Source organism: Aedes aegypti, chromosome 3 (genome assembly GCF_002204515.2).
Source record: "Aedes aegypti strain LVP_AGWG chromosome 3, AaegL5.0 Primary Assembly, whole genome shotgun sequence".
NCBI lineage: Eukaryota > Metazoa > Arthropoda > Insecta > Diptera > Culicidae > Aedes > Aedes aegypti.
The window spans coordinates 379,996,423-380,018,005 of NC_035109.1; the positions used below are offsets into that span (position 1 = coordinate 379,996,423).

The 21,583-nt window shown below is 42.2% G+C and overlaps 2 protein-coding genes across 15 annotated transcripts in view; one reads left to right on the forward strand and one right to left on the reverse strand.

Annotated features, from left to right (window-relative positions):
• Positions 1-3,142, forward strand: part of LOC5567467 (transmembrane channel-like protein 7) — a 100,463-nt gene extending 97,321 nt beyond the window's left edge. For all 5 annotated transcript variants that reach the window (XM_021852786.1, XM_021852787.1, XM_021852788.1 and 2 more), the window contains one exon: positions 24-3,142. In XM_021852786.1, coding sequence (XP_021708478.1) covers positions 24-2,630 — 2,607 coding nt within the window. In that variant the 3' untranslated portion in view covers positions 2,631-3,142. The remainder of the gene's footprint in view (positions 1-23) is intronic.
• A 9,061-nt stretch (positions 3,143-12,203) lies between these two features.
• The window catches only part of LOC5567468 (sorting nexin-8), a 64,544-nt gene continuing 55,164 nt past the window's right edge, over positions 12,204-21,583 (reverse strand). For 9 of the 10 annotated variants that reach the window (XM_021852801.1, XM_021852800.1, XM_021852797.1 and 6 more), the window contains 3 exons: positions 20,699-21,241; positions 20,486-20,603; positions 12,204-12,808 (listed from right to left, as the gene is read on the reverse strand). In XM_021852801.1, the coding sequence (XP_021708493.1) occupies positions 12,500-12,808; positions 20,486-20,603; positions 20,699-21,241 (970 nt within the window). In that variant the 3' untranslated portion in view covers positions 12,204-12,499. The remainder of the gene's footprint in view (positions 12,809-20,485; positions 20,604-20,698; positions 21,242-21,583) is intronic. The other variant, XM_021852802.1, reaches the window with a different exon arrangement.

Sequence of the window (21,583 nt, forward strand, 5' to 3'; positions counted from 1 at the left end):
TCCACATCCACTTCGTTTTCCAGAATGCCACTAAACTCCGCCTACAGGGGTTCGAACAGATCAAATGGCGCCGACGGAAAGCGTGGCAAAGTGTCCGTGCCAAGTGGAGCGAGTACCGCTCTAAACTGGAACTGTGGCGCATGTCGCTGAAAACCATCGAGGGAAACTTCGGCACCGGCGTCGTAGCGTACTTCCTGTTTCTGCGGTGGTTGATGTTCTTGAACCTGATCGTGTTTGGGCTAGTGTCGGCCTTCATAGTGCTGCCCTACGTAGTACTGCGGGAGCCACAGGATCTTCCGTGCGAGCAGCAGATAGATCCCAGGTCTGTCCAGTGCTGTTCGGAGTCGTACGTCAATGCGACGAAGCGGGTCGAGTTCGCCGTGTTGGATGTGATACAGGGGACGGGCTTCATGGAGGGCACCCTGCTGTTCTACGGAATGTATACGAACATGATCTATGGATACAGTCCGTTAGAAGATCGACTAGCAGCACGTCCTGCGCGGATGGAAGTGCCCATTACGACGACTACGGCTAGTAGTACGACAATTAGCAGTAGCAGTAGTTTTAGTAGTAGCAGCAGTACTTCTAGTAGTACTACTACAATGTCTAGTACAACTCCGCTGGGAGCGGTAGCAGAGATTAGGAATAGTAACTTTAGTAGTCTCAATGGCAGCTATTACGAGGGGCTTATAATGGAAATGGGGGAAGCTATCGACCAAAGTGCAGCGGAGGTAAGCTCAGGTACCGTTTTGTACTATGACTTCCCGTTGGTTTACGTGATTATTACGGCCATCTGCTACGTGGTGGCTCTGATTGCCATGATGAAGGCTGTGGTGCGACAATTCAAAGATCGAATTGCGGAGGGCGAAGGGCTGTTCTACCAGTACTGTAACTTAGTCTTCGGAGGCTGGGATTTTTGTATTCACAACGAAAAATCCGCTGATATTAAGCATAAGGCGCTGTACCACGAGATTCGTTCGTTGCTTCATACGAAGCGTTTTGAAAACGAACGCATCAATCGCTCTCGAGATTTTATGGTTAAGTTAATTTCCATCCGGTTTATGATAAATTTGATAGTTTTTGTGATATTAACGATAGCGGTCGTAATTATATATGTGCTGTTCAATGTGTCGATGTCCAAATTGGATCCCAACTTTCAAAACAACCATCTGATCAATTTCCCGCGAGGATCCTCGTGGTCGTCGTTCCCGTCATTTGGTTACTCTGCCAACGTGGCTGTGCCATCCACTAGTTCAACTTCTGCGTACTACATGATCTCGCGAGACGGGTCCTCTGCGGCATCGTCCCCGATTCCCGAAGGGCTGGAATCGAATCTGACAGCGCGATTGGAAGTGCTATTTTACGAGTTCCTTCCTTACATTGCGATCGTTTGCATGAATTTGGTAGTTCCTTTATTTTTCAATTATTTAGTTCAATTTGAAAAATATTCTCCTCTTTTTGTGATCAAAATTACTCTCTTCCGGACGGTCTTTCTCAGGTTGTCGTCGCTCGCTGTGCTGTTGAGTCGATTCTACTTCCTGGTGAAGCCAAAAATCCATCAAACGGTCTTGCCAACGAATGGGACTGACACTATGACTAACTTCACGCTGGAAGTAGTCAATGGCACTACTATGACCGATCAGTGCTACGACATGGAACGAGGAACGCCTCAATGCTGGGAAACCTTTGTGGGGCAGCAGTTCTACAAGCTGTTCATGGTTGACTTCGTGACGCATTTCCTGGTGACTTTCTTTGTCAACTTCCCGAGAGCAATGTTCGCACGACATTCCAACAGTCGAATCGCCAAGTTTATAGGCGAGCAAGAGTTCGAACTGTCCAAGCACGTGCTGGATGTGATTTACTCACAGACGCTCTGTTGGTTGGGCACCTTTTACACGCCCTTCCTGCCAGCGATCGCCGCTGTTTTGTTCTTCCTGATGTTCTACATCAAGAAGTTTGCCTGTCTAGTCAACTCGAATCCATCGACGATTCTGTATCGAGCTTCGCGGTCGAACTCGTTGTTCATGTCTACCCTACTGATCTCATTCACCGTGGCCATCATTCCGGTGGTGTACGCATGGGCCGAAATCGTTCCTTCCCGATCGTGTGGTCCATTCCGGGGTCTTCCCACTGTGTGGGACCGTGCCATCAATGCATTCATGAAAATGCCCTTGTTCTGCCAGAACATAATCTTCTACTTCGGCACTGCCTCGTTTGCCATACCTTGCTTCGTGGTGCTCACGTTTTTCATTTACTATTACTACGCCGTATCAGCGGCCAATCGCCACATGGTATCGGTGTTGAAGCATCAGCTAGTGCTCGAAGGGCACGACAAACAATTCCTGCTCAGTCGGTTGAGTTTGTTCATCAAGCAGCAGCAGGAATACCAGAAACGAATGATGCGACAGGCGGCTGAACAGCAACAGCAGCAGCAGCATCACCAGGGTAGTAACAATATCCAAGCGCATAGCCATCCGCAATCCGCTCCTCCGGTAGCACCACCGAAGCCTCCACCCAAGCAGGAAGAACAGCAGCCTCCTCTACCACCGCGAGCGGATCGCGACTCGAAACCGAGCAGTCGGGATAGGGACCGAGATCGGAAGGAAGGATCCGGAGGGGAGATTAAGTAAGGTGATATGGGGGAATCGGGAGGGAGTTTCTTGAATTTGGTACCGGCAGCGACATACTCGCGCGAAATTGCACTATATTCCTAAACCTGTTCTATTATGTTTTGTTCTTTGTGATGCGTCCAATGATTAAAGCTTCCCCACAATATTGCGTTTATATCTTTTTGCTGGTGATGAATGCCTACTCTTGCCAAATCTCGATGCATCTGCGCCAATCTCTTGTTCGAGATCCACGTTGTCTTAAGCCAGTCATGTTCGAATAAATGCAATTTCCTTATCCTGCAGGTTGAATAACGAACTTACTAAGCTCTCACTGTCTCCTCGACCCTTGGGTTAATACAGATTCATTTATCCCGTACCAAGAGCATTTGATAAGATCGTTTTAGAGAAAAAAAAATCGAAATATTAAATGTTCAATATGAGGTTGGGTATAATGAGGTGATGAAAAGTCCACCTTATAATCCTTCTAGTAATGGAGAGAACTATGTCTTTAAATAGAGCTTTCAGGGTCACAATCCAGCACAAGTAACAGCAACAATGCTTCCTTTTTGTTCAATTTCACTAAGACCTTCAATTTTGAGTTTTGATGCATTTACTACTATCAACTTTTTAGCTTATTTACTCAAAGGATTGTAAAATATGTAAAAATATGAACTTGTCAAATTGATGGTTGGAGTGGCTACCAGTCGCCACCACCTCGCCATGGCCATTGTGCACCTTACAACCAGCGTTGTTGAATTGAACGGAGTACCTACCCCTTCTGCACGAATTCTTCTCACCGAACGAAGGTTTGCCGTCAATCCCGGTATCAGCTGCACGCCGCTCGCCTGCCACACTAAATTGACCACCTCTGCACTTCGGTTGAAGGTTTGCATTGCCACAAACACGATGTCCATCGTACCTCCGTTCACTGCAATCATTTTACCGTTTGCCTTTTCGATTTGCCAAAACAGCCCCTTGTCTTCGAACGCCGTTTCCATTTTTTCCCACGCCACGCGCGCCGATTACGCATCTTCAATGTGGACGTAGATTGCCGGATTCAGGACCAGGATCAGCTTCAATCGGGCTTGAGGGTCCTTTTTCTCTTCGATTGCTTCAAATGTTTCGTCTTCATTTTTCTCAGGCTTCACGGCTTCCCATAGTCCTTCCAGCTGAAGCAAAGTTTTTGCTGCAAACTTCCATGAAGACCAGTTTTCTCATCCTGCCAATTGCTCGAGTGGGAGGTTTGAAGATCTGCCGGAACTTGAAGTTGGTGTCGATGGCATTTTCTAATGCGACAGGCCCATGCATGTACGGACGTATTTCGTAAAACTCTTACAGCAATGAGATATTTCTCCAACAGACTGTTTCGTTAAAGGAACCTTGCTAAAAACATACTTCCCCTAAAGGCACAGTGTTTCTATTATTGGTGCAAGGATTTTAACAAGGAAATTTGAAATAAATAGTGACTTTCATACATTTGAAAGAGTTGGTCTATGGATTCTGTTAGAAATCTTCCAGGAATAGCTCAAGGTTTCATCTTGTTTTTCCTGTAGAGATTTAATCAAAAAGTAATTCTTCTTATTCCTTCAGGAGCGTGATACTCTTGTTCGGGTCAGTTGAAGTATAGGTCAGTACATAAGGAGCAACTTAGAACCTCCTCGACTCAATTACCTCAGGGTTTCCTCGCCCGCTGGATTCGCTATTCAGATGTTCAAGCCTGCTTTCACCTTGCAATCACCTCAAGTGTATCCGACGAGGTATTTTCAAATTTAAGCACACGTCGCTCATCATCGCGCAGAGCACAGAGCCTCTAAATGGAGAGTTATGTCTTAATTGTTTCGTTTCATCTTCAAGTATCGTAAAGTGCTGTAATTCTGCGCACCTAAGATCCTAATTCCACGCATTTTGAAATATTTCTAATAAATTGGAAATGATTATTAATGATAATTAGAAGTGCAATTGTGATTTATTACCATCATATACATATAGCAGTATGAGCAAACACCAGAATTTTCTTAAATTTCGACAAATTTTGGACCAAATGCGATGAATTAGGACACTTTACGGTACCTACTAGTAATGTTTTCCAGCCAAATATGTGATCATGCAACCTGCAAATTATCTACATGGATCAAGATTCAAGCCTTCATTCAAATGAGTTTGATTAGAACAAGTTGGGGAGAGTTTTTCGCTTGCACTGTCGGTATAAGTTAGATAAAGTTAATCCCTCTGCTCTTGAAAAAAGAACCCCCGCATTTCCAAATTTTAAGTCCCCCGAATATATATAGAGACTGTTTTCCATCGAATGAGATTATGTAGTCGCACAGCTTCCGTATTGTGAACTGGTTTTAGTTTAGAAAAAAAATGTAAATTTATATCACAGAACGAGGAATCTGCGATGAGTTTTCGGGAAAGTCCGTAAGCAGAAACCAAACAACAAATATAAAAAAAGCAGTCGTGATATTATATTCCACCTTTTACGGTAGAGTGTAAATTAATAACATGTGCATGTATATTTATTCGTAGAACCAATATTGACGGTTAGCAAATTCGATCGATCGAAAGCCGCCACTCGTTTGATTATTCAGAGCTCTGACGTGTTGTGTGAATAAAAATTCGGTGGGGCAACACCGCGAGACGAGCATATTTATTTGACTATCAAATTAGACCCCGAATGGTCGCGCTTCAAAAGTACGCCCGAGAAATGATCTCCTACACGAGGGAGATGAAGGAAATTTAGGTATAGGACGGGAATATGTCACTTCTAATCGGTAGTAGTTCAATTATCATCTATACAAAAATATCTTTACAAATTATTTCTCTGTGTGCTTGAAACAGTTCTAGACAAACGATAATCATGAAATAGTTAAATCAATTCGTTTTTACCCAGCATCAAAAGTCAAAACACAATAAGGACACAGGAATAAGACTGCCATTTTGAGCTAGTTTGTATAGAGGTATTACTTTGTGAAGCATAGACAAAAATTAACACACAGAGACTACGATCATGTACATAAAGAAACTCATATGAACAAATACTACTCAATCAGCACACTATCCGTCAGCAAAGCAAACGATCATCACAAATCTACTCGTTGTATGGAACATAGGACATAACCGCAGTTCAGCTGAACGATAAAACACATACGTATATACATATAGAAAGCATACCCCCATACCATACAAATCTAGCGAAGCAAAGGTCGTTTTTCCAGTGTTTGTATCATATACAGTTCACTCGATCTTCACCACATTATCTAGTGATTTATATTTATGCGCGAGGAAGCACGAAACAACCGATCATCCGTACTAAGTGTAACATATTTTTATTGTAGCAATATTTTCAAGGAGAAACAATGCAACATTGTGCTTCAGAGCAAGTACAACCAAGCGACACAAATATACCCAATCCAAATTTGAATCATTCAGATTCAATACCACTCTGTTGAAGCTGGTCGTTGGCTTTCGTCGATACTCTTGCCGGTTTCCGTGCGATCTCCTCATTCCAAGTTCAACAATATAAATGCCATAGATTTTTTGTTCTCCTCAGATTAGAAGACTGGTATTTCATACGCCTTTATCTGATCCTTCAGCATGGTTCACAAAAAACCGACATGATGATGATCGACGAAAGGTAGCGAAACGTGGCTTCGGACCGGTTTGTATTTTGCTGTTTTGTAATGCAACATACCCAATATATTTAACTTGTACTGAATTCCGGAAAAGCTCTGGAGAGGGAAGTACAGTGGAAATAAGCATCATTTGTATGAAATAAATCAATATTGAAATAAATAGCAGTGTATGTTTTTTTTTATGTCCGAACTCAATACTTAATATTACCTGGCCTTCTACAACAGGGAAAAGGTCAGTGGCCCAATGCCTTACATAAGGAAGCCTGGATGTTGATCAAGGACCGATTAAAAATGAACAAGATATTCACCTCGCGGATGATAAATTCTGAGAGTATAACCAAAGACAAATTAAAGACCTCCATGTCCCTTGCAGTTGCTTAAAATGTTATGGCTCATAAGGTAATCTAGAATGCCGTTCAAAGTGTACTGCGATCTGTCAAACTTGGGTACCTTTTGCACTACCGAGGGACCAAATGCAGTACTAGAAGTGGTACCCAATCCGAGCCCGAGTGGGACGGACCTGGTATAACCTCCAACGCCACTATCTTTCTATTGATATAAGGGTATTTTACAGTTTATTCCGGCGTTTTTGGCGAAAATATCTATAATTAGGCAGATACGTACAACGCTGGATGGTTCGAAATCAAGTGTTCCTGTTGCAGACGAGGTGTCAAGTTTATGGCATTAGATAAATTGAAGCAAGGGAACGAATTTACTGTTCAACAGTGCACAGTGGTCCGTAACATAGGTAGATCACCTTTACGTAGTGCGTTACGAGGTAAGATCTACCGGGGTAGCAGGGACGAAAGTCCAGGGGCTTAACAGACCGAAACGGCGAGTGGGCTAATGGCGCACGCTGCCCCCATCCCGTAAAACCATGGCAGGCCTTCCAAGTACGCCTTCCAGAGTACGTTCCAAATCCGTCGCCTGGTTGTTCCAACTAGGCGGGAGTAGCCTCAGATGTGGAACTCACGGCTCTTCACCGGCAGCTACAGTCAGCTTAAGGAGGGTTCACAGAAGGTGATCCTGCCCAGCGGCTAACGAGACTCTGTATACCCTTCAACCCTAGGGTCGACACGCTTATCCTATGCTGTTTCGCGGATTCAGGAAAATACTTGCGTTACCGTTTCACACTCCTGTTTCTTCTTATTATTATTCTTCTTCCTCTTCTTCTTCTTCTTCTTCTCTCTATCTCACTGTTTTCTTGTCTAGCTTGGCTTTCACCCACTTTCTTAGAACTATTCTGACCTTAACATTCTTGCTTCTTCAAGGGCCCCTTTCTTCAGCTGGCGTCATCTGTTTGTCCTTTTCCAATAACTTCTTTGACCTTTGCAGTCTAACTGGACCACACGATGATCAGCTTGAAGAATGGGCCAGGGATGACTTCAACCCATTGTCTTCTAGTCTTCGGCCAGATGTTGCGTTGGCCGGATCTGTTGCCCAATTTTGGAGTAAACCACGGTTCTGTGGTATAGCCACGGGGTTCTGTAGAGAGCGGGGGATGGGGATATCAAGGTATTACTGCCTTTCACAACTGAGGGCTCCAAATTCTACCTGTGTCCTCCAAAAACCTCACTCACTGTCCCATATCTATCACTGGTGGGAATGCTTGGGCAATGGCCGATCTCAGCTACTGCGGAGCTACAGAATATTAATCATGGCCTGCTAGCAATGGTTGCTCCCATGAGATTTAGGCTGAGTCCTCTATTGGTCGGTGGCTTCAAGTTATGGTAGCATTTGGAAGGCTGCGTACCGATCGGATGACCCAACATAGAGCAGAAACACAACACAAACACATTCCTGAATTATAAATATTCAAGTGACACGAAAACTACACTAACCGCCACAAAACCTCGATAACCTGCTGAGGGGGTACTACGAACCGTTACAGATGCCATTATCTGACTTGCACCGAAATATGAAGGAGAGGATTTTATATGAAAGTGTCGAAATATGAAGGAGAGGCTTCTGGACCCATCAGTAACCGGCTCAGGTTCCCGCCAAGAAACGAGGCGAGCAACATCAGTGAGAACAGTGTGGGCAAAAGCCTAGACATTGTGGCGACGGCAGGCACTGGCCGCTCCAATGCAACATGTGAGACGACCGATGCACAATGGTCGGGCTCCATATAAAGGGGCGGCCAGAACTACCAAAAATTATTGAGATTTTTATGTTTTTATTATTTTAAAATATACCTCATAGGGTCGATGTACCAATAGCCGCATAGCTAAGAACAAATATTCATATAAAATCGAAAAATAACGCTATCGTCATTATTTCTTCATCAATTGAAAGCTTTTTATCTTGGTCTTGTGGGAAAAATATGAAAACTACGAAAACTCAAATGTTTGCATTTATTATCTTGTGTGCCACTATAGGAATACATATGCCTATAGTAGCACTATTTCTAATTTCTGTTCCTATAGTAGCACTAGCATCACGGCGTTGGTAAAATACTTATCAAAACCGTATTGAGCTTGAGCTTGAGCTTGATTGGCCGCCCGTGGATGCACTCCAGTATCCCCAGATCAGCTGCACTTACACAAGGAACCAACCGAATGACTGCTTGGGACTAACAGGCATCCTCAGTGTATAAGTGCTGGTGATCTTCTATTTTTAGGCAACAATGGCACCTGCCACGTCAGAATGCTGACCAATGAGGGGAAGGGGGAGGAATTGATGATGCATTGAACTGACTCCCACGTAGACCGTATATTCCACTGCATCCACGTCAGTTCATGCGGGAGTGTATGGATTGGGGGAAAGGCATGGCAGAGAGGTTTGCTTTTGTGGTTGGCAGACTGCCTATGTATCAGGCGTAAGAAAGGCGTGCGCGTGGAAGTAGGAAGCGTTAGGGAAACGGTTTCTTGTCCGTCTCTGGTTCTAGCGTTTGCTATGAACGAATAGTTTGAGTGTGATATATTTAGAATGGAAGGTAGAAGCAAGTGAGAGATATACAACTACAAAGTACGAGGAAAGGGACGGGCCTGGGATTGAGCCCATGACCTTCTGCATATGAAGCAGAAGCGGTAGCCATCAGACCACCAACCCCGTCTCAGACCACTAACCCCGTCACTTATCAAAACCGTATTTTTACAAAACTTTTATATTTTTCCTACAAAGTGTGGATCAAAAGCTTTCGTTTGATGTATAAAAAGTTCTTAATTCATCGATTATTTTGTGAAATAAAAAATAGTTTCTCTGAGCAGTGCTACTATAGGAACAATAGGTTTACTATAGGCGCAAGGGAGCTCAAATTTTAAGCAAAACTAATTATTTCGATCATTTTTTGAACAAAATCAAGCTATGCATCAATGGTACTTAGATAAATAGCTCCTGACCTTCATGTCAAAAAATGTTTTGAAAAGGTTTATAGCAAAACGGCCGTAAAAAGCCACTAGTGCGACTATAGGGGACTGTCCACTAAGGGAACACTGACCCTATATTATATTATTATTATCCTTAATTGAAATTGAACTAACATCTCAATTTCTTTGACTTTTATGACGGCAAAGTGGCTGAAGTTAAACAATTTAAAAATTTTGTTTTAAAATAAGGTACAAAATTCATATTTTAGGAATGCAATATTTCCCCAAAGTTGGTTGAAGTTTTTGTACTCTTCAAAATTACACTTTAGTAGTTTTGAGGATTTTGAACATGAAAAACAACTCTTGTCGCGTCATGTCGCCACCATTTCAAATATTGAACTGTCGCGCAAAAAGAGCAAGTGTTGTTTACGCTGTTGATCGATTTTGTTTGCCCGTCGGTTTATCGTATATTTCCGCTTGTTGTAAATTACGAAAATTTTTGAAAAAGTGCTTAAGGAACGTATTACTTCATCTCGGTTCGATTGGCATTGTGCGAAAAGTATTTAAGACTTTTTAAAATCTTAAAACTGTGAACTTTATCATGCCTACTACAGATCACAACGTTGTAATGCGATGCGCTAAATGCCCGCTTGCAATCAATTCAGCCATCGGCCAATTCGTCGTGTGTGGGGGGCCGTGCGAAAAAATATTCCACATAACGTGTGCTAATGTGAAAATGGATCAGCTACAGTTTTTGTCCAAAAACGTGCTTTGGTTCTGCGATAGATGTTTGTGTTCATTTGATGACTGGAAAAAGAAGTTGGAAGCAGATAAAGCTGATTCCTTAGCCCTTGCTCGTGATATTGCAACGATCAAAACCCAAGTAGCTGATATCATCGAGACAATTGGATCGTACTCTTCAATGTTGTCTTCATCGCCTTTGTCGACCACTGCAGTGCGACATTCTACACCGATTCAAACGCCCAAAGTACTAGATGGAACCAATAGCAGGCACACATTTACTAACGAGGATATGCAGAGTGATGTACACGACGATCGTTTACAATCTACGCAAATAGCTGACGACACAAATGGATTTAAAAAGTGTCAAAAAATTAGTTCCCAAAGGAATGCAAAATTTAGATTACGTTTCATACAAAATTGAACTGAATGTTAAATGGAAGCATAGAGCATTGGAAGCATCGACTTGGCCGTGTGGTATAAAGTTTCGAGAATTTATCCGCCAGAGCACTCCTTGGAAACCCATAAGCCCATGTTAAAACGTATTTCTATTTTGTTTGTCAATCACGTATGATAAATTATGTTTCGTTTGTATGATTTATGTCGGTATGATATGTACTTTATCACATTTTTTTTTTCTTATCAGTATGTTTATGTTTATGTAGAATTCTCTTGTATGTTATCAGTACGAAATGGATTGTATTTGTGTTATATTAGATTAAGTACATTCAATTAGACTCGGGGAAGTCAGTTGAATAAGAATCAAATAAATAAATATTGTACATCAAAAAGCATTCTTAGATCTTACAAAAACCGTTTGAATTTTTTGCACAAATTTGCTGATTTTCAAGTTAGAGCTATTTAAATAATACAATATTTTTCATATATTTTGATGATATTTTTCATACAAAGTTTATTTAAAACTTATTTATCCACTTTTCATACACATTTTGATCAAACTCGGTCAAATATAAACAAAATTTATGATTTCAGCCAAGTTTGATTGCATTTCTAATAAAAAAATATATAAAAAAACTTTTTTTAAAAAAGTTACGTAATATGTTAATAATCCCTTCTGAAACGATACAAACGCCAAATAACATATTCAGATTACATATTTCATCGATTAAGGTGATAAAACTAGTGCTGGCCAAACTTCATTTTTTCCCGACCATTGTGCGATGGCCCGTGACTAATTGAGGCCATGGGTCGTATAGGGAGTACCTCCCAAAAATGCAGGTAGCTACTGAGCAACTCGATGTCATGAGAGAATGTGTACGGATGCCGAGTGCTGGAATGCAGTAACTACGGCTGTCACATTATGTTAGAATTGCAGCACCTATGGCGCGCCGACCAAGAGTTGGCTGCAGAGGATTAGCCCTTCCGAGGCTGGTCCCTTGTAACATTGTTTAAGTCGCCTAGGACAAGCAGTTTGCCTAAATTCTAAAAGAATTGCTCAAGTACAGTGCATAGGCTGGTTTTAGCGGGTCGTCGTTGGTGCGTCATCCCCGCATTCTCTGAGCTACCTTCTCAGGGGATCTGTTTGCAGATTTCCCCCTTGTAAAAAACAAAAAAAAAACAGGTCAAATAAACAAATTGTGTGAAATAAAACTAAATCTCGTAGATACAAGAGTCAATTTGGACAAATTGAGATGTCAAATTGTGAAAAATAATTTAATCGTTCTGGTGGGCTTCTATCCCACGACACCCAGTACACTAGACAGGGCGAGTTAATAGACATGACATCCCTAGTTACGTATTCTGTGAGTCCCCAAGGACTTTGTGATAAACACCTGCCGTTACAAGAACACTAACGTAATGAAGAGCTCAACATCCCTAAGATATTTGCTACAATCTAGCAGGTAAACACATAATGGCATTCTTTCAATACTTCATAAATATTTCTACAGAAATTAAAATGGCAACTACAATGTATTCTAATCTTTTGTCAATATCTTTATCACTAAATAAGCTTCTCGCCGTAGATTTCTTGGAACGTATAAACTTTTACATATAACATGATGCAGTTTTTCAGTATAGTCTTAGTTTTATTCTACTGGAATTCTAACGTCTACTTTGGCAACCCCTCGAAACAAACGAATTGTCTCCAACAGGAAACAGGAAAACCCCCGCTCATCGTGACACTAAAATAACCCTAGCTAGCTCTAGCAGCCTGAGAAGCCACTAGCACACTTTGGAAGCAGATTCGTTAGCTACTAGCTGATGCCAAATCTTCGACATCTGCGGCGAAAGAGAAATTTATGAAATACTTCCAACGATTCGCCCGTATGAACTCGATATCGGTTACCTTGCTGTGGTATTGGGATTCTTCGGTGGCATAGGAGAGCAGAATGGCCGGCAGCGACTGCAGGTACTGCTCGGCGAGGGCCGTCTCGCTGCGCACGCATTGCAGGGCAAAGGCGCACTTCCGGTTCAGGTGCGGGTCTGATGTGGCCGGTGGTGTGTCGCTAGCTGGCGCCGTCGATTGGGACGCTGTCACGGTGGCACCGTTTTCCGACTATAAAAGCGATGGAGAGTGAGAAACGTTAGCATATGGGTTAATAAATTGAGACCGATTTTTTTTTAAACCATGTTGAATGATCCAACACACGTTACCTTCACCGAAGCTAGAATTGAAATTTTTCGCAGGTTGTTCCTAAATAATGAAGACTGAGACAAATGAAGGCAGTCCGATTTACCCGGATTTCACCTGTTGACCGCTTGATAAAATGTTGATGGTGGTAAGCTCTAACCGGAAAATAACTTAACCGGGTTTTTTTTTTGTCAAATAAACTATATTAGATCTTATCGACGGTTTATCAGTACATACTTCTAGTACAGTTTAAACAATATTCTGTTTGAGTTTACTACCACGAAAATATGTTGTTCACACTGTACTCCTCTAAAAGATTTCAAAACGTTTTTATTTTATTACATTTTATTTATTATCAAATTTTCTATCGAAAGTGTTTAAGCGCTAAAAATTATCTTCAAAATAAAAAATCAATTTCGGAGTGAAATTGTTCACCTGATGAAGTTATGATCTTTTTTTCTAAAAACTATTGAGGGGTGTGAGTGACAAAAACCTAGTTTTGAGAAAATAGACTTAAGTGTTTTCAATAAATTTTCATTCCATACAAATTATATGGAACACTAGACTGGGCGCGTTAATAAACTACGCCACAGAACGGGTAACGATTCTGCAGCGCCGTCGCACACTGTAGCCGTCGCTGAAAAAACGTGATCGAAATTGTTTTGACCTTCAAAACATGATTTTAGTACTATAGTGTCTTCGGGAAAGTTTTTCCATAAAATAATCGCTATTTTATGAAAGTGTCAATTTGGTGATTAATCCACCTAAAAGTGAAAACGAAATTTTATTTTTCGTATTTATGAATTTAAAAATAAACTTTATTCGGAAAAGTTGTAGGTAATATTAGAAGAAACAACTTCGCTTAAGACACCGTATGCATATTTTTTGATTTTCATGTACATTTGTGGAGTTTTTGTGGAACACCACTAAAAATCACTTTTTTCATCATAACTTGGTTGGATGATTTTGTACAATTTTCAATTGTTCTAGTGTTATTTGTTACTTGCAAAAACGCATAACTTTCTCCAGAAGAGCATATTTTTATCTCTCATACTTTTCGAGTTATTGAAGGTTTTATATAAAATTTCGCACCTTTTTGACACTAAAAATCATTAGGTTGCGCACATTTCCGCAGTCTGAAACATGCTCATCCAATGGTTTGAAACTAATACTATGAAATGCAGAGAAAGCCGCTTTTAGCCTGACGGTCAAAAGAAAGTCTGAAAAAATGTTTACTTACATGCAGATATAATATACACTTATTCACTACCCCTTATATTGGCTTAACTTGAATATCTGGCATCACTGTATCGAATTTTATGCAATCAAATCAACAATGACATCAATCAACAACAGATCGGAATAATCTGTTCAGACAGGTTTACCACAGACAAACAGACTAAATATCATACACTCTTTTCATCGTTCACTTTTCTAACGTTAGTTCCATATATGAAGTAGGTGGTCAATTAGGGATTCCGGCTCCGACTACTTTTGCTGAATACCGATTCAACGGTACTACATCGATCAGTATCGGTAGGGTTTATGGACAAAAGGTCGAAAGACAAAACGTCGAAAGGACAAAAGGTCGAAAGACAAAAAGTCGAAAGGACAAAAGGTCGAAAATGATTTAATTGGTGGGAAATTTTTCCTTCTTTGAAAAAAGATTTTCGACCTTTTGTCCCTTCTTTTTTGTTATTCGACCTTTTGTCCTTTCGACCTTTTGTCTTTCGACCTTCTGTCCTTTCGGCCTTTTGTCTTTCAACCTTTTGTCATAGATTTATCGGTAATACTAGTAAAATACCGATAATGACATTTTTTCCCACTAAACCAATAAAAAATGTTATAGTTTTCGTTTGTTCATAAATCCCTATATTTTAGTTTTATTCACAATTATAACATTTATGCATTTTACAATAAATAGTTGATAATTTGTGGAGAATGAAAAAAAATACATTTGTTGAAATATTTTAGAATATTAGTAATAGTTATCGGAAATATTTACCCTCGTGTCATGTGATTTGCCATCACCAGAACCGCTTGATTGATGATACGATTGGCGAAGGTTATTTATCAGCATCATACAAAATAAAACAGCGGAATTACTGAAATCTTAAGATGATCATATTAAAGATCATGTAACAAAATTTGTTCATACATTTTTCTATGATAACATTTTGTTGAATTTGTTCATTTGTGGTGATCGAACCCATGTATAAAAGAGACCATTAATAAATTACAACCTGCTTACACTGCTCATCTACACTTACTTGTCCCATTTTCTATGTAAACCTTATGAGCTGCGAGCCAAATATGCGTAGAACGGCAGTACACGAAGGCGATTGTGGATTGTTTCTTCATAATTGTGTAAATATGTTTCAATGCGAGAAAATCGGTAAGTATGCATTTCAAACTGTTTAATTGCTTTTTGGTTTATATGAGTGGCATCCAATATCAGCATCCGTACTAGCTTTGGCTGAGTTTAAATTGATATTTCAAATATTTAAGTTGTCATTACGATTAATCGATATTTTGAATCGATGTTTGGAGCATCTAGAACCGAATGAATTGATTTTCTTAATTCGAGTTTTTGATTCGATTCATTTTGTAGAAATCGATAAATATTTCTTAATGAATTGATGGGAGAGAAACCAAATTTTTAATTAGTGAATTTGTTGTATCGAATATGAAAACTGATTTTATTGAAAGATGTTGGTGTCAACTGCTAATTCATTTGATCCCACCCAAACTTCATAAATTTCAATTCAAATATATAGATGCAAAGGATTCGATTAAATCAATAAATAGATTCGACAGTTCAAATGTGAATCGAGTCAGTAACATCGATGCTATGGAGAAATTTGCTCAACGCTTTGTACACTGAATCCTTATACGAGGAAGTGAGGTAATTTCTTTCTTGGTCTCTATTGGACAGTTGACCGAAGAGGCTCAAGAGGATGTAACAAGGATATTAAGAGTCCAGAATTTATACTGACTAAGAATTATTACACTGTTTGTTGGCGACATAAAATCCTGTGATTACATCTATTAGAGCATTCCCGAGAAAAAAGTGTTTCCTTATCAGGATGGGAAAATCTTTTGGTTAAAAAAGATAACGAACAAACCAGTGATAGTGAAGCTAAAAATAATGATGATAATCTTAAACATTAATATTTACTGATTTATGGATTGAATATGAATTTTAAAGGAAAAAATAAATGTTTCATAGTTATATTATACATTTTAGTTTTTGCTGCGAGCTCCGAAAAATTCTCAAGAAAGGACTGAGACTTCCTGCAGAAAAAATAGAAATAAGTGTTTTTCTGCAAAAAATAAACAGCTAACGTTGGAATGGTGAACGACGAAAAGTGTGTTGGATATGTTGTCTGTTTGTCTGTGATAAACTTGTCTGAACAGATTATTCCGACCTTTTGTTGATTGATTATATTGTTGACTTTATTGCATAAAATTCGATACACTGATGCCAGATATTCTGCATGTAAGTAAACATTTTTCCAGACTTTCTTTTGACCGTCAGGCTAAAGCAGGCTAAAAGCGGCTTTCTCTGCATTTCATAGTATTAGTTTCAAACCATTGGATGAACATGTTTCAGACTGCGGAAATGTGCGCGACCTAATGATTTTTAGTGTCAAAAAGGTGCAAAATTTTATATAAAACCTTCAATAACTCGAAAAGTATGAGAGATAAAAATATGCTCTTCTGGAGAAAGTTATGTGTTTTTGCAAGTAACAAATAACACTAGAACAATTGAAAATTGTACAAAATCATCCAACCAAGTTATGATGAAAAAAGTGATTTTTAGGGGTGTTCCAAAAAAACTACAGAAATGTACATGAAAATCAAAAACTATGCATACGGTGTCTTCAGCAAAGTTGTTTCTTCTAATATTACCTACAATTTTCCCGAATAAAGTTTATTTTTAAATTCATAAATACAAAAATTAAAATTTCGTTCTCACTTTTAGGTGGATTAATCGCCAAATTGACACTTTCATAAAATAGCGGAAATCTAGGGGGTTGGTGTCAGGCCCTGCAAGCCCGCCGTAAAAACACATCAGCACAGGAACGTCAACGAGAGAATACGGACCGGAACAATCGGCAAAGACCACAGCGACGGAAATGGACTAGCGATTGGAAACTCGGTACGTGGAACTGCAAATCTCTCAACTTCATCGGAAGCACACGCATACTCTCCGATGTACTGAAGATCCGCGGTTTCGACATCGTAGCGCTGCAGGAGGTGTGCTGGACAGGTTCGATGGTGCGAACGTTTAGAGGTAATCATACCATTTACCAGAGCTGCGGCAACACACGTGAGCTGGGAACAGCTTTTATAGTGATGGGTGATATGCAAAGGCGTGTGATCGGGTGGTGGCCGATCAACGAAAGAATGTGCAAGTTGAGGCTCAAAGGCCGGTTCTTCAACTTCAGCATCATAAACGTGCATAGCCCTCACTCCGGAAGCACTGATGTTGACAAGGACGTATTTTACGCGCAGCTCGAACGCGAGTACGACCGCTGCCCAAGCCACGACGTCAAGATCATCATAGGTGATTTGAACGCTCAGGTTGGTCAGGTTCAGACCGACGATTGCAAGGTTCAGCGCCCACCGGCTGACGAACGAGAACGGCCTACGACCGATAGATTTTGCCGCCTCCAAGAACATGGCCATTCGCAGCACCTACTTCCAGCACAGCCTCCCATATCGATACACCTGGATATCACCACTGCAGACGGAATCACAACTCGACCACGTTTTGATCGATGGACGGCACTTCTCCGATATTACTGACGTCAGAACCTATCGTGGCGCTAACATCGACTCTGATCACTATCTAGTGATGGTGAAACTGCGCCAAAAACTATCCGTCATCAACAATGTACGGTATCGACGCCCGCCTCGGTATAACCTAGCGCGACTGGCCCAACCGAACGTCACCGCCGCATACGCGCAGCATCTCGAGGTAGCGTTGCCGGAAGAGGGCGAGCTTGACGAAGCCCCTCTTGAGGACTGCTGGAGCAACATAAAAGCAGCCATCAACAACGCAGCCGAGAGCATCGTCGGGTACGCGGAAAGGAGGACATGTAACGATTGGTTCGACGAAGAATGCAGGCAGGTTTTGGAGGAGAAGGATGCAGCGCGGGCTGCAATGCTGCAGCAAGGAACGCGACAAAACGTGGAGCGATATAAAAGAAAACGGAAGCAGCAAACCCGACTATTCCGGGACAAAAAGCGCCGCCTGGAAGAAGCGGAATGTGAAGAAATGGAACAGCTGCATCGTTCTCAAGAAACGCGAAAGTTCTACGAGAAGCTCAACGCATCCCGAAAAGGCTTCGTGCCGCGAGCCGAAATGTGTAGGGATAAGGACGGAAGCATCTTGACGGACGAACGTGAGGTGATTGAAAGGTGGAAGCAGCACTACGATGAACACCTGAATGGCACGGAGAACACAGGCGACGAGGGTCACGACAGCGGAGGAAGTGATTACGTCAGCACGGCGGATGAAGGAAACCAACCTGCCCCCACATTGAGGGAAGTTAAGGATGCCATCAGCCAGCTCAAGAATAATAAGGCCGCTGGTAAAGATGGTATTGGAGCTGAACTCATCAAAATGGGCCCGGAGAGGTTGGCCGCCTGTCTGCACCGGCTGATTGTCAAAATCTGGGAAACCGAACAGCTGCCGGAGGAGTGGAAGCAAGGGGTCATATGCCCCATCTACAAGAAGGGCGACAAACTGGAATGTGAAAACTATCGTGCGATCACTATCCTGAATGCCGCCTATAAAGTGCTATCCCAGATTATCTTCCGTCGTCTATCACCAATAACAAATGAGTTTGTGGGAAGTTATCAAGCTGGTTTCATCAACGGCCGCTCGACAACGGACCAAATATTCACTGTACGGCAAATCCTCCAGAAATGCCGTGAATACCAAGTCCCAACGCATCACCTGTTCATCGATTTCAAAGCGGCTTATGATAGCATCGACCGCGAAGAGCTATGGAAAATCATGGACGAGTACAGCTTTCCCGGGAAGCTCACAAGACTAATAAGAGCAACGATGGACGGTGTGCAGAATAGCGTGAAGATTTCGGGCGAACATTCCAGTTCGTTCGAATCCCGCCGGAGACTTCGACAGGGTGATGGACTTTCGTGCCTGCTGTTCAACATCGCGCTAGAAGGTGTCATGCGGAGAGCCGGGTTCAATAACCGAGGTACGATTTTCACAAGATCCAGCCAATTTGTTTGCTTCGCGGATGATATGGATGTTGTCGGCAGAACATTTGGAACGGTGACAGACCTCTACACCCGCCTGAAACGTGAAGCAACAAAAGTCGGCCTGGTGGTGAATGCGTCAAAAACAAAGTACATGCTGATAGGCGGAACCGAGTGCGACAGAGCCCGCCTGGGAAGCAGTGTTACGATAGACGGGGATACTTTTGAGGTGGTTGATGAGTTCGTCTACCTCGGATCCTTGTTAACGGCTGATAACAACGTTAGTCGTGAAATACGGAGACGCATCATCAGTGGAAGTCGCGCCTACTATGGGCTACTATGGGTCGAGAAAGATTCACCCCCGCACCAAATGTACCATGTACAAAACGCTTATAAGACCGGTGGTCCTCTATGGACATGAAGCATGGACCATGCTGGAAGAGGACCTGCAAGTACTTGGAGTGTTCGAACGAAGGGTGCTTAGGACGATCTTTAGCGGAGTGCAGGAGAACGGTGTGTGGCGGCGGAGAATGAACCACGAGCTCGCTAGGCTCTACGGCGAACCAAGTATCCAGAAGGTTGCTAAAGCCGGAAGGGTGCGCTGGGCAGGGCATGTTGCAAGACTACCGGACAACAATCCTGCAAAGATGGTGTTCGCGTCGAATCCGGTTGGCACAAGAAGGCGGGGAGCACAGCGAGCGAGGTGGCTTGATCAGGTGCAACAAGATCTGGAGAACGTGGGCCAAAATCGAGGTTGGAGAGACACAGCCTTGGACCGAGTAAATTGGCGTAACATCGTTAACGAGGTTTTATCAAATTAATTGATGTAACACCAACTAAATAATAATTTATGGAAAAACTTTCCCGAAGACACTATAGTACTAAAATCATGTTTTCAAGGTCAAAACAATTTCGATCACGTTTTTTCAGCGAAGGTTACAGTGTGCGTCGGCCAACCTGAAACCAAAATCCGTCACGACCCCACATTCTCCTTCACAACTCTACATCTCCTTCGGCTCTCTTAGATGCCCAATTCGACTCTTCTAAGCGTGCCTACGAACAACAGTGAGATATTTTATTTTTAGCGTCTCACTGTTGCTTTGTTTGTACCAAAGAGAATATCCAGAAGGTGGCCAAAGTTGGAAGGATATGACGGGCAAAGCACGTTGCAAGAATGCCGGACAGCATCGCTGTCCACCATCTTTGGAAGGTGTTCGCTTCGGATCCGGTTGATAAACAGGAAACGTTATGATCATAAGCTGCGATGAAATTGATGTGCATCTGTGACATATACATATGTATCTATATATCAATCGATTAGAGGAGCACCATGTTACCACAAGCCAAAATTACATTTAGTAAGCTTACCGTTGCGTTACCACCTCGAACGGAATTCCTCAACCGACTCCGGCTAAAACCGACGGTTTTTGAGAGAGCTTTTTGATGTTCGCTGAAGATTCCTTTCTCCACGCGTTGGCACAGGTCGCTGCAAATTATAAATCAATCAACATTTAACATCCATTCCGATGCGAACTGATTCCTACGTGACGGACGTGCCACCAATCGGAATCGCTTACTTACTTGTGCGCGGCAAGAAGGTCCATCAGCACGTGGATCCTCTCGTTGACGACATTGCGCTGCAGTTGCACGTAACGCTCGGATTGCCGTGCCGCTGCCTGGGCACTTTGGGACACGTCGTCGAAGGTCCGCTCGCCGAACACGTCCCGCACTTCGAGACCTTGCAGGATCAGATCCACCTCGGCCATGTCACGTGCCTGCTGCTCGGCACGGAATGCTTGCTCGTCGAAGATTTTGCGCAACCGATGAAGCGAGTAAAGGATTTTGCGCAGCCGATCGCGACTGGCCAGGAGCTTCTCCTGATCCTCCCAGGGCAACTCGACGTCCTCCCGGAGGCGACTGAACTCGTCCGGTTGCTTTTCGTACATGACTCGCATCCGGTACTGGTAGTCGGCCGTTTTGTCACTCAGGAACGTCACCAGGATCGGGGAGCAACCGAGGACCGGGTGCATCGAGACGACGGTGAGCCAGGTTTGCAGTCCGTGACGGCGCTCTTCAAGCAAGGAGTCCAGTATGAGCTGCTTTGGCGGGAGTAGGGGGATCATTCTGCGAAATAAAAAAAAGTGTGGTGAATATATTAGCCTCATGGAGATAATGAACAGATTACGCATCTAGAGCTACTGCACGGAAGCAACATGACGTTGCACCAGATGATCGACCCTCGGCGTGATGCAATTGCATCGAGGTACTTATAAAATTTTGCATTCTCATGTTTATTCACATGTTAATTTACACCGAGCCCGGGGTTTCATGAAAACAATCAAAGTTATGCAAAACAGCGAATTGGAGGTTATTTTTAGAATAAATTAGATCTAGTATCATACTGATATATAAGAGTGTCCATTTCGGGACATCTCGTTCCCCTATATCCCGGAATGTCCCAGGAAT